Source organism: Nerophis lumbriciformis, linkage group LG11 (genome assembly GCF_033978685.3).
Source record: "Nerophis lumbriciformis linkage group LG11, RoL_Nlum_v2.1, whole genome shotgun sequence".
Classification (NCBI taxonomy): Eukaryota; Metazoa; Chordata; class Actinopteri; order Syngnathiformes; family Syngnathidae; genus Nerophis; species Nerophis lumbriciformis.
Genome location: NC_084558.2, coordinates 30103445 through 30116794, shown reverse-complemented (window position 1 = coordinate 30116794; position 13350 = coordinate 30103445). Strand labels below are relative to the sequence as shown.

The window sequence follows — 13350 nt, the reverse complement described above, 5'->3', positions numbered from 1 at the left end:
TGATGTATAAACTATCAGACTCCGTGGTCGGTAGTAGTGGGTTTCAGTAGGCCTTTAAAGTCCCAACGATAGTCACACACACATACAGTAGGTGTGGTTAAATTATCCTCTGCATTTGACCCATCCCCGTGTTCACCCCCTGGAAGGTGAGGGGAGCAGTGAGCAGCACCGGTGCAGCGCTCGCGATTCATTTGGGGATTGACAATTTCATGCTAATAATAACACAAAGACATGAAGGTTGATTTTTTTCTTAAAATATAACTTATTAGCATATTGGATTGTTTATACACAATAAAAAAATTGGCAAAGTGACCCCTGTTTAATTAGATTTTTCAGTATGCAACACCCAGTACTATATAGTCAATGCCCACAACATTAGGTACACCATCAAAGGGGTGGGCGCAGTAGGCATTTTCATATTTTAAAAGGTGTAAAAAAAATATAAAAAGCTTTAAGGCCAATATGCTGTTAAGTTACATATATCTAAAAAAAAAAAAAAATATTAGCACTAATAACAAATTTTTCTTACTAAATCGGGACTCACGGGTACTCCTATTCATTAACTTGTTCAGTTGCCCAGCCCTGCTAATGCCAGCTGGATTAAACGCGTAAACCATGTCGCTAATTGTGCAACACTTACTCGAACTGTGTTTGTGTTCATCTTTTAGCCCTGTTAAAAAACAAACAAACATTGTGTCACATGAAAGTCACATCAGCAGGGTGAAATGTGCGTACCGGTAACTTTTACTGCAAATAGAAAGATTCAACGCGGAAAACAGTGCGTAGGTATATGCACTCTTTCAACAATGCATAAGGATGTGCAATCTTTTAACCATGAGTAGGAATACACACTCGTTCATACATTAGTAGGAACTCGCAGTCTTTCAACCATGGGAATTTACATTCTTTCAACCATTCGTAGGAATATGCAGTCTTTCGACCATGGGTAAGAGTACACATTCTTTCATCTATGAGTAGGAATTCGCAGTCTTTCAACTACACAGAGGAATATGCAGTCTTTAAACCATAGGTAAGAATTCACACTCTTTCAACCATTTGTAGGAAAACGCACTCTTTCATCCATGAGTAAGAATTCACACTCTTTCAACCATACGTAGGAAAAGCAGTCTTTTAACCATGGGTAGGAATTTGCATTATTTCTACCATTCGTAGGAATATGCAGTCTTTCAACCATGGGTAAGAATTTGCACTCTTTCAACCATGTGTAGGAAAACACACCCTTTCAACCATGGGTAAGAATTTGCACTCTTTCAACCATGTGTAGGAAAACACACACTTTCATCCATGGGTAAGAATTCACACTCTTTCAACCATCCGCAGGAATATGCAGTCTTTCAACCATGAGTAGGAATATGCACTCTTTCATCCATAACACTTTTTTAACCATGGGTAGGAATTCACACTCTTTCTACCATCTGTAGGAAAACACACTCTTTTATCCATGGGTAATAATTCACACTCTTTCAACCATCCGTAGGATAAGTAGTCATTCAACCATGGGTAGGAATATGCATTCTTTCATCCATCACACTCTTTTAACCAAAGGTAGGAATTTGCATTCTTTCAACCATTCATAGAAATATGCAGTCTTTCAACCATGTGTAGGAGAACGCACTCTTTCATCCATGGGTAAAAATTCACTCTTTCAACCATCCGTAGGAATAAGCAGTCTTTCAACCATGAGTAGGAATATGCACTCTTTCATCCATAAAGAGGAATATGCTGTCTTTAAACAATGGGTAAGAATGCGCACTCTTTCAATCATCCGTAGAAAAAGCAGTCATTTATGGGTAGGAATTTGCATTATTTTAACCATTCGTAGGAATATGCACTCTTTCAACCATGTGTAGGAAAACACACTCTTTCATCCATGGGTAAGAATTCACACTCTTTCAACTATCCGTAGGAATATGCACTCCTTCATCCATCACACTCCTTTAACCATGGGGAGGAATTTGCATTTTTTTAACCATTCGTAGGACTATGCAGTCTTTCAACCATGAGTAAGAATACACATTATTTTTATATATGTGTAGGAATTTGCACTCTTTCAACCATACAAAGAAATATGCAGTCTTTTCTTTCAACCATGGGTAAGAATTCGCATTCATTCAACCATGTGTAGGAAAACACACTCTTTCATCCATGGGTAAGAATTCATACTCTTTAATTCTTTCATCCATCACACTCTTTTAACCAAGGGTAGGAATTTGCATTCTTTCAACCATTCGTAGGAATATGCAGTCTTTCAACCATGTGTAGGAGAATGCACTCTTTCATCCATGGGTAAGAATTCACACTCTTTCAACCATCCGTAGGAATATGCAGTCTTTCAACCATGAGTAGGAATATGCACTCTTTCATCCATAAAGAGGAATATGCAGTATTTAAACCATGGGTAAGAATGCGCACTCTTTCAATCATCCGTAGGAAAAGCAGTCTTTTAACCGTGGGTAGGAATTTGCATTATTTGAACCATTCGTAGGAATATGCACTCTTTCAACCATGTGTAGGAAAACACACTCTTTCATCCATGGGTAAGAATTCACACTCTTTCAACTATCCGTAGGAATATGCTGTCTTTCAACCATGAGTAGGAATATGCACTATTTCTTTCATCACACTTTTTTAACCATGGATAAAAATTCACACTCTTTCTACCATCTGTAGAAAAACACACACTTTTATTCATGGGTAAGAATTCACTCTCTTTCAACCATGGGTAGGAATATGCACTCTTTCATCCATCACACTCTTAACCATGGGTAGGAATTTGTATTCTTTCAACCATTTGTAGGAATATGCACTCTTTCAACCATGTGTAGGAGAACACACTCTTTCAACCATCTGTAGGAATACACAGTCTTTCAACCATGAGTAGGAATATGCACTCTTTCATCCATACAGAGGAATATACAGTCTTTAAACCATGGGTAAGAATTCACACTCTTTCAACCATCCGTAGGAAAAGCAGTCTTTTAACCATGGGTAGGAATTTGCATTATTTCAACCATCCGTAGGAATATGCAGTCTTTCAACCATGAGTAGGAATATGCACTCTTTCATCCGTACTGAAGAATATGCAGTCTTTAAACCATGGGTAAGAATTCACACTCTTTTAACCATGGGTAGGAATTTGCATTATTTCAACCATGTGTAGGAAAACACACTCTTTCATCCATCTGTAGAATAAGCAGGCTTTCAACCATGGGTAGGAATGTGCACTTTCATCCATCACACTCTTTTTACCATGCGTAGGAATTTGCATTTTTTTCAACCATTCGTAGGACTATGCAGTCTTTCAACCATGAGTAAGAATACACATTATTTTTATATATGTGTAGGAATTTGCATTTTTTTCAACCATACAAAGAAATATGCAGTCTTTCAACCATGGGTAAGAATTTGCATTCTTTCATCCATGTGTAGGAAAACGCACTCTTTCATCCATGGGTAAGAATTCATACTCTTTCAACCATCTGTAGGAAATGCAGTCTTTCAACCATGAGTAGGAATATGCACTCTTCCATCAAGCACACTTTTGTAACCATGGGTAAGAATTCACACTCTTTCTACCATCCGTAGGAAAACGCACTCTTTCATCCAAGGGTAAGAATTCATACTCTTTCAACCATCTGTAGGAAATGCAGTCTTTCAACCATGAGTAGGAATATGCACTCTTCCATCAAGCACACTTTTGTAACCATGGGTAAGAATTCACACTCTTTCTACCATCCGTAGGAAAACGCACTCTTTCATCCAAGGGTAAGAATTCCCACTCCTTCAACCATTCGTAGGAAAAGCAATCTTTTAACCATGGGTAGGAATATGCACTCTTTCATCCATCCCACTCTTTTTAACCAGGGTAGGAATTTGCATTCTTGCAACCATTTGTAGGAATATGCAGTCTTTCAACCATGAGTAAGAATAAACATTCTTTCATCTATGGGTAGGAATTTGCACTTGTTTAAACATGCATAGGATAATGCAGTTTTTCAATCCTCATACTTGCATGAAAAAACAGAGATGAACTCATGGGTTTTCGACAAAGTGTGGGGAACTTGTTGCTTATGTGCCAGTAGTTATTTAGTGATTATTAATATTTTTCTACGAGCTGGTGTACCCAATGAGGTACCTCCCAACAGTGTGACGTTTGAGTAAAGTCTTGACATTTTAAGAGGATTTTGAAGTCCAGACAGGTTTCTCTTTTGTTTTTTTCTCTTTTTACCTTTGTGGCGTGTGCCTACAGATGGCGACATTTGTTTTTCTTTCCTTCGCTCACGCAAAACAGATGCATTGTGTCTTATCTGCGGTTTTATTTCACATCTTTCTCATGGACCACGTTAACCCTTTGTTTCTTTATGTTTGTAAAGTGTTGTATAATTCTACCTTCTACTTGTAATTAGTGGCCACATAGCACACGGTGACCTTGTTTGTCTGTCAATCACGGCCTGCGTGCAGATTATTCCAATAAGCTTGAGCAGAGCATCTGTCTCAGGTCCAAAGCTTTCATTCTTTCATTAAATGCTTCAACTTGGACAAATCCTGAAGTTACACAAGGGAATATTGCATGTTTGCTATTTAAAGAAAAATGTTTTATTTTATGTCCTGCTCTTTAATCCCTGATATATGTTCACAAAATGTACACCAGCATGTGCATATAGATCAATTCAATGCACTGTCTACAATGTGCAAACTCTCACACAATAGCCCTTTAATCCTCCAGCATAGCAAAATACTCTCAACAAAAGTCCACACATTGTTCACACTGCAGATTAGTTAGGATTTGGGGGCACTATGAAATACTTCAATCCATAAATACACTTAAAAAAAACTACACTGCCAGAAAGAATCATCCATACAACACAAGTGAGTCACTGCTTCCCAAGTCCTTAACCCACAAATCCCCAAAACCTGATCCGGTAGAGAGTACTCACCTGTTCATGTTGCTTGAACGCTCAACCTTAAGCTCACCTGAGCGTGCAACAAAGCAGCTAACATTTTTGCGACAAATCAGCTAGCTTGTTTCTTACAAATAAGCTAGCATGTTTGCTACAAAGCAGCACACCTGTTTGCTCCAGTGTGGCTGAAAAGTTTGCTACTAAGCAGCTAGCATGTGAGAGCCATGGTATCACCCCAAGCCAGCAGGTGTCAGAAGAAGTGCTAGCAAAGCGAATCCTCTCTCTCCTCCTGCATAGCGTAGTCCATGTCATCCAGCTCTCTCTCGCAGTCTTCGCAGCCGTCGATACCGCACCCTTCCACCACAACTAAGCCACGAGGGTCTCCCACAGGCTGCTCCCCAAAAGGTCCCCCTGATCCTATCGCGATGGCTCCCATTCCGCCGACTCCAATCCCTCCGCCACCGATGAGCAGTGCCCCGCCTGCACTGCAGGCCAGTGGCCCGACGGCCGGGCCCACTCCCCGCGGCCAAAGGGGGTCCATGAGTGCCCCCTGCTGGCCCAGCTGGATCAGCTGGCTGACGGAGTAGACCCCACCACCCGCTCGAACCACATCTTCGTAGGAAGGGGCGCGGGCGGTGGCGCGGGCCTCCTCCAACCGCAAGCGAGCACGGTGCTTCATCTCAATGAGTGTCTTGGTGTAGGAGTTGAGCGTGGCCACGGCGGCCGCCATGCAGCAGCTGAACGACAGCCACGCCATGCTGGGGGGAATGCAGAGGGGGGGGGGAGTCATTAGCGGCGGACTGATTGGAACATTTCTTCAGTGGAGGTGGAGTGGACTTACGCGAAGGACCAGCTGTAGTCCCACGTCTGAGGTCTCCAGTCTTTGGGGCCGATGCTGACGGTCATCTGAAAGACGGTGGTGTACATCATGTGGGCCATCATGCCCATCAGGCCTGCAAACACACACCGCCGCGGGTTAGGGGTCCTCAGCTGACTTCATGGGAGACGCAGTCGTGGGTCACCTGACAGCACGGTGCACATGGCGGCATAGGCATTGATCTTGAGGGCGTTCATCTCCCTCTTGGCACACAGGCAAATGGCCTCCACCCACATGAGCAGGAAGCCCATGGCCAGCAGGCCGATGTACATGAACTCGCTGATGACCGACAGCCACAGGACGCCTGTGGGCGGAGTCAGAGGGGAAGGACGTCAATGCGACGTGGCATGGCCGGTGCCTGTTGGACGTGACCACTGGGGCGGCGTGGCTCGGTTAGTAGAGCGGCCATGCCAGCAACTTGAGGGTTCTAGGTCCGATTCCCGCTTCCGCCATTCTAGTCACTGCCGTTGTGTCCTTGGGCAAGACACTCTACTCACCTGCTCCCAGTGCCACCACACTGGTTTATAGGTAACTTCAAGATGTAGATAATGGGTTTAGCGCTTTGAGTCGCTAGAGAAAAAGCACTATATAAATAAATTTCACTTCACACTGACCCTGAGTCTCTCCTGGCGTCAGCTCGATGAAACTGCGACACTTTTCTTCCTGGTCCTCACCTGAAAGATCCGACACATCACAGTACACATCATGGCAACCTCCAAAAAACCGCAGTCATCGTCCCTCACCTTCGTTGTGCTTCTCACAGGAGAGCCAAAAGCCGGTGTGGAAGTAGCGCAGCATGTACTTGTCCTCTCCCGTCTCCCAGATGTAGTGGACGGCGTTGGCCAGCTGCTTCCTCCTGATGATGGCCAACTCCTCCTTCTGCCTGGGCGTCAGCGTCACATTGGAGGGTGGGTTCCTGGGGTCCGGCGTGGGTGCCTCTGAGATGAAGAGACGCAGAACAATGGACGAAAAAAGGCAGGACGCTTGAAGTAGTGACGCTAATATGTAGCCACCTAGCATCACAACAAGGTCCTCCCTTATGTGGAGGCATGGAACTTTCTGTTCTACTGATTATGCAATTTAAGTTATGATGTCACATAGCTTTGACACGACTTCTGTCGCGAAATAAACCTACAAGAATGTCTGTTCATCATCCTCCATCAACCAGGAAGCAGCTTGCTAGCATGATGCTAATCTTTAGGCTTTGGCAAACAATTCACTTTTTTTTTAAGCAGTAGAATGCTGATTTTTATTACAATTTTAGTTGTTAAAATGATAGAAATTACAGAATAAATGATTGACTTTATTAATCATTTTAAATTCTAAATGATTGCTTGCTATTATTAGATTTAGTGAAAGGTTAGGACCCCTTGCTATAGGAGTGTTTGGCACATGTAAACAAACAGGATTAGCATAGATAAATCCAGATAGCAGAGAGTTCTGAGATTAGCAACAAAGCCGGATTATAGGAATCAAGTGATGAATCGTCGTAATCGTCGACGATTTGTTTCGTCTTCTTTGTTTGCCGTGGTGGCCCGTGCATGAATAACCCTTGGTTACTTCCTGTTCAGCAGGGGGCGCGCTCACCTGTAGTGTAGGGCTGGCTGTTGTTCTGACCGCAGTTCTTCATCTTGACGGGCGACAGGCAGAGCGGCTTGACCACCTTGTGGGTCCCCTCGCACCAATAGGACGTGCAGAAGGCCGACACGGACAAGGTGAGCGCCAGTGAGGTCAGCGACAACGACAGCAGCGACCGGTTGCGTCTGGACATCTTCTCCAACATGGCGGCCCGGGCGGCGGTCCTGGATGAGGCTCAGAGGAGTCAGGGTGGCGGTGGCGGGGGGGCGGTAGGCTTCGTGCTACCGTGGGCAAAAAAATCAGAGCGGGGAGGAGAGACGTGTTGATGACTTGGCCGACATGGTGAGGGATGCGAGCGTGAAGAGTAGGAGAGCGAGGAAAGGGGATTAGGAATGTTTGAGAAGTGGAGCAAAGGTCAGAGGGGAAGTAAAAAAGAGGATGTGTGTAACGATGGAGGAAAGGGGGCGTGGCTAGGAGAACAGTGGATGAGCGGAGGTCAAGGGGTCGGGCAGCGTGGAGGAAGATGAAGATTTAATCACTCAAAGATCCAGATGTGCGGGCCAGAGGTTGGAGGCGGGAAGAAAGCAGCCCAGCTTCGCTCTGTTCTTCCGGCACATTCTGGCCTTATGGAACGCACAAACTATCCCATCCTGACGCTCACATCTGTGACCACCGTGTCTTCCCAGGGATGAAGATAAACGTCTAAGTCTTATCCTCCGCTCGCCGCAATTAATCAGCACAAGACCCGCCTGCTCCTGTACTTCCTCGCCGGCGGATTGAGTCTCAAAACCACCTCTGTGCCTCGTAATCCGTTTTAATCTCACCCGGTCTTTGTCTCCGTGTGAGGACCACCACCTGAACCAGGAACACAAACATCATGAAGTCAAATGACCAAGCAGGTAGAAGGTAGAGTTTAACATGCGTCTGGTGAGTTTTGTGTAATCCTAAACAAAGACATTTTAGCAAACGACACACACTAATAAAAACAGTCATAGATTATGTGTTTTTAATTGGCTCTTTTTGTACAATTTTATGACATTTATATATTGTAAAATCCCAATAATTTCTAGAAAAATCCAGATTTTGTTCATGACATGGCTACTCCTTTCCTCGTAAAATTTAAGTGTTTGTAGATTAAAAGATGACTTTTTCTCATCAAAGTAATTTTTTACTTTATAAATGATTTCCCTAATAAAATGTTTTGTCTTAAAAGTGCAACTTTGTTCCTTGTTTATTTTCAGTATTGCACATAAAAACTATACTGCAATTTTTCCTAGTAAAATTGCAGAATTTGCTCACATCAACAATTACGTTTTCATGTCTTAGCATAATTTTTTTCTAATAAAATTGCAGTATTTACCCATAAAAAAATGTTTCTCTTTGAGGTACATTGTTTTTCTTTGTATGATGTCAGTATTGCATATACTGAAAAACAAATTATTTTTTATGTAGAAGTACAACTTTTTTTTGCAGTATTTGCGCATAAAAACAATAATTTTTGTAATACAATTTTTCTCTCGTAAAAGTACAGTATTCGCTTTTCTAAACATTTACTTTTCCACTTGTTTGTATAACCTTTATTCTCGGAAAATTGCAGTACTTGCCAATAAAAACAATTACTTTTTTCATGGTACAACTTTTTGGTGTAAAATTGCAGTATTGGCACGTAAAACCAATTACTGCTTTCATACTACAACTGTTTTCTCATAAGATTGCAGTATTTGCACTTAAAAACAATTACTTTTTCTTGTAGATGTACTTTTTTTGCAGTTATTTGCTTATAAAAACTTTTCATAATACAATTTTTTTTTGTAGAATTACAGTATATGCTCATAAAAAAAAAATCCAAGCGAGGGACAAAATTTTTTCTCGTAAAACTGCAGTATTAGCACATAAAAACAATAACTTATTCCTGTAGAAGTACATCTGTTTTCTCATAAATTTACAGCATTTGCCCATAAAACAATGTTTTTCTCAAGCAAACATCAACTTTTTTTCTTGTAATATTGCAGCATTAGCACATAAAAAATGTCTTTTGTGAAATTGCAGTATTTGCACATATGTACTTTGAAAAAATATTTTTTTAATGCAAGAACACTGCAATTTTTTTGTAGTGCACATTTTTGACCGGAAAATTGCAGTATTTCTTAAGAAAAATGATTGCCTTTTCTCTTGTAGTACTTTTTTCACCTAAAAGCACCTGGTAAGCAAAAGGCACCCTGGAGAAAATCTACTGTTGTAACAGCCCAGAGAAGAGAGTGCAAAACCCTATTCGCAACCGTTGACAGACTGACCAACCCCCCAACACAAATACCAGCCGAACTCATTCCACGCAGAAATGCAATGAGTTTGCATTCTTTTATAGTGATAAAATTGAAGGCATCAGACGCGCCATCAATATCTCAAGCAAAAAAGTTGGATCACCACCCCATTTAGACAAAAGTAACACAGCAATGATGGCAAGCTTTAATGCCATAGACTCTAAAACTCTAGTAGAAACGGTGACAGCTCTAAAGTCATCCACCTGCTGCCTTGATGTTTTACCTACCAACTTCTTTAAGAATGTTTTTGACTGCCTATCAAAAGACGTATTGCAAATAGTTAATAATTCTATTCAATTGGGCAATTTCCCGAAGGCTTTCAAAACTGCAGTCATTAAACCTCTTCTAAAAAAGTGGAGCCTAGATGCCTCTGTTATCAACAACTACAGACCAGTTTCAAATCTACCATTCATAAGTAAAATAATTGAGAAAGTTATCCTCCAACAACTAAATCACTTCTTGGCTTCTACTGGCTGCCACAACAACTTCCAGTCAGGGTTTCGACCTCTTCATAGCACAGAGACGGTCCTTCTTAAAGTTATAAATGACATCCGTCTAAACACAGACTCTGGCAAAACTTCAGTATTAATGCTATTGGACCTCAGTGCTGCATTTGACACTGTCGACCACTCAATACTTTTGGACAGGTTGGAAAACTGGGTGGGGATCTCAGGTACAGTTTTAAGCTGGTTCAAGTCACATCTACAGAATAGGAACTATTTTGTTTCCATTGGTGACTTTGTATCAGAACCAAGGTTCAATCTTGGGGTCAACTTTATTTAACATGTATATGCTCCCACTAGGACAAATCATGCAAAATAACATTGACCATCATTGCTATGCTGATGACACCCTAATCTATGTAGCGCTATCACCAAATGACTATCGCCCCATAGATTTTCTGTGCCAGTGCATTGAGCAAGTCAAACACTGGATATGCCAAAATTTCCTACAACTAAATGAAGATAAAACTGAGATAATTGTTTTTGGTGCTAAAAAAGAACGGTTTAAAGTCATCCAACACCTTCAATCACTGTCCCTGAAAACCTCAAATAAAGCCAGAAATCTTGGGGTTATTTTAGATTCTGATTTACATTTCGACAGTCACATCAAATCAGTAACAAAATCGGCCTACTATCACCTCAAAAATGTAACAAGACTTAGAGGGCTCATGTCAGTTTAAGACTTAGAAAAACTTGTACATGCCTTTATTACCAGTAGGCTAGACTATTGTAATGGTCTCCTTGCAGGTATTCCCCAAAACACTGTCAGGCAGCTACAGCTGGTTCAGAACGCTGCTGCTAGAGTTCTAACAAAGACCAAAAAATGTGAGCACATTACACCAATTCTTAAATCCTTACATTGGCTCCCTGTACATCAGAGAATTGATTTCAAAATCCTCCTGCTCACATATAAATCACTACATGGTCTGGGGCCGAAGTATATCACCGATATGCTCCCACTATATAAGCCCTCCAGATCACTAAGATCTTCTGAGACCAATCTGTTAGCAGTTCCCAGAGTAAACTCAAATCAAGGGAAAGCATCATTCAGTCACTAAGCAACAAATAGCTGGAATAAACTTCCTGAAGATGTCAGACTTTCCCCAACTCTGACTACTTTTAAAACTAGACTGAAAACTTTTATGTTCACCTTAGCTTTCAGCTAGATCTTTTAATCTTTTAACTTTTAACGTCCGCACTGTCTTTATTTTTTATTGTCTGCATTTTAATTTTGCTTTTATTTTCTTTCATTTCACTTTGTTGTACCACATGTTGTGCTGTGAAGCACTTTGAGTCTGCCTTGTGTATGAAAAGTGCTATACAAATAAAGTTGCCTTGCCTAAAATTTTAGTATTTTCTTTCTTGTAGAAATACAACTTTTTTCTTGTAAAATTGCAGTATTTGCAAATATAAAACTTGTTTCTCTCTCAAAGACAACTATTTTGGTAAAATGCAGTATTCGTGAAAAATAACGATCATTTTCTCTCAAGAGACAAATTTTTTTCTCATGAAATTATGGTGAAAAAAAACAAGATTTTCGAATGAATCGCAATTCCTTTTTGTAGTGATTCTAATCGATTAAAAAAAAAAAAAAAATCAAAAGTCAATTTTAATTTTTTTTTTTTAATCTGTCCTGTCCGGCCACTAAGGCAAATCATATTGTAGATGTAGATGCTCATATCTGCTGGACAGTTTTACTTTAGAAGAAATAAGTGCAGGATACTTCTCCAGTTGCCTTATTTCTATTTGACTTTTAATCATAGAACTAGCACTCAATGTTATTAAAAAATATAAATTTTGAATCAAGAATATTTTTAAACCGAGTATCAATTCTGAATCGAATCGTTACCACCAAGAATCAAATCAAATCATGTGGTGCCCGAGGCTTCACAGCCTTAATAAATAAAATATTCCTCTCAAGAGAAGTACAACTTTTTTTCTCTTACAATTGCAGTATTTATGCAGAAAAACAATTCTTTTTTTCTCAGGAGGAAAACTTTTTTCCCGTACAATTGCAGTATTTACACATAAAACAATTCTTTTTTTTATAGTAGTATAACTTTTCTCGTAGAATTGCAGTACTTGCGGATAAAAAATATAATATTTTTCTTGTAGAAGTACAACTAAGTACTAGTATGTACACTTACTGCTCCTTATTTAATGTGGCAATTCAGTGTTCCTCTGCACCATTCCAAATGTTCCGTAGGGAAAATCAATACTGTACGCTGCACCCCTAATGGTAATGTGCATGCCAGACCACTAGTTGGCGATGTAAGCCAATAGAAGTGCATACACATTTTAGACAATAAAACAGCAATGCTCATGTTTGACAACTTAAACCGAAGATGTTTGAGCCAAAAATGAAATGTCACATGTAACTTTCACCTCCATTACAGAAAATAATCTTCACTCTTTAAATGAAACATTTCAATCTAACAATCATCTTTAAAAATTGCTGGTATGAAAAGACTGTGTCCAGTCAAGTTGGACACATGGTCGCTCATCATCGACAAGAATGTGAAAAGGTGAACTCACCTGAAGGGACAGATGTGGTCTTCAGTCCAGCCGATGATGTCTTCCACTTTCTCTCCGTCGTCCTTCTTTCTCACATCACAAACGCAGCAGCTTTGCTTCTAATCCTCACAAGTACATCTGTCACTTTCCGAAACCCCTTCGCTCCCGGACCACGCCCGTCCTCTTCCTCTCACACGCCTGACCCCTGACCTGTTCTCCTATAGCGATTAATACAGGACGAGGAGGTCTCATGGTGGACTCGCATCTTCAATCAGGCTTTAGAGAACGAGCTGGCGTGTTTGAACCGTCTGACATCTGGAGGCTTTAGGAACGGATAAGAGCCCAGTTCAGACAGCTCGTCACTTTAGACCAATACAACGTTAGCTGTCATCTTCATCTTTAAGACTCATGTCCTAATTAAATCCAACCCACCGCCCAACACAGCTCTCACATGTGACTTTGTTTTGCCAGTGACATCAAAAAACTCAAAAAGAGGCGACATAAAAAAGTTAATTGGTATTTCTAAACATTTTGCTTTTCATGTTTTTTGCTCACTTTTTGTCTCGCACACCGTCCATAAAAACTCACAAGCACATGTGCCATGGACAATTAACTACCTGAATAAGTTAATATTT

The 13350-nt window shown here is 40.8% G+C and overlaps 1 protein-coding gene across 1 annotated transcript; it reads right to left on the bottom strand.

Annotated features, from left to right (window-relative positions):
- Window positions 1-4001: 4001 nt before the first annotated feature.
- On the bottom strand, window positions 4002-13338 carry LOC133610529 (germ cell-specific gene 1-like protein). Its single transcript, XM_061966871.2, has 6 exons — window positions 7387-13338; window positions 6543-6737; window positions 6414-6473; window positions 5945-6103; window positions 5764-5875; window positions 4002-5680 (listed from the first exon to the last, which is right to left on the bottom strand). The coding sequence occupies exons 1-6, from the start codon at window positions 7580-7582 to the stop codon at window positions 5185-5187; spliced, it is 1218 nt and encodes a 405-aa protein (XP_061822855.1). The 5' UTR covers window positions 7583-13338; the 3' UTR covers window positions 4002-5184.
- Between the last annotated feature and the right edge of the window lie 12 nt (window positions 13339-13350).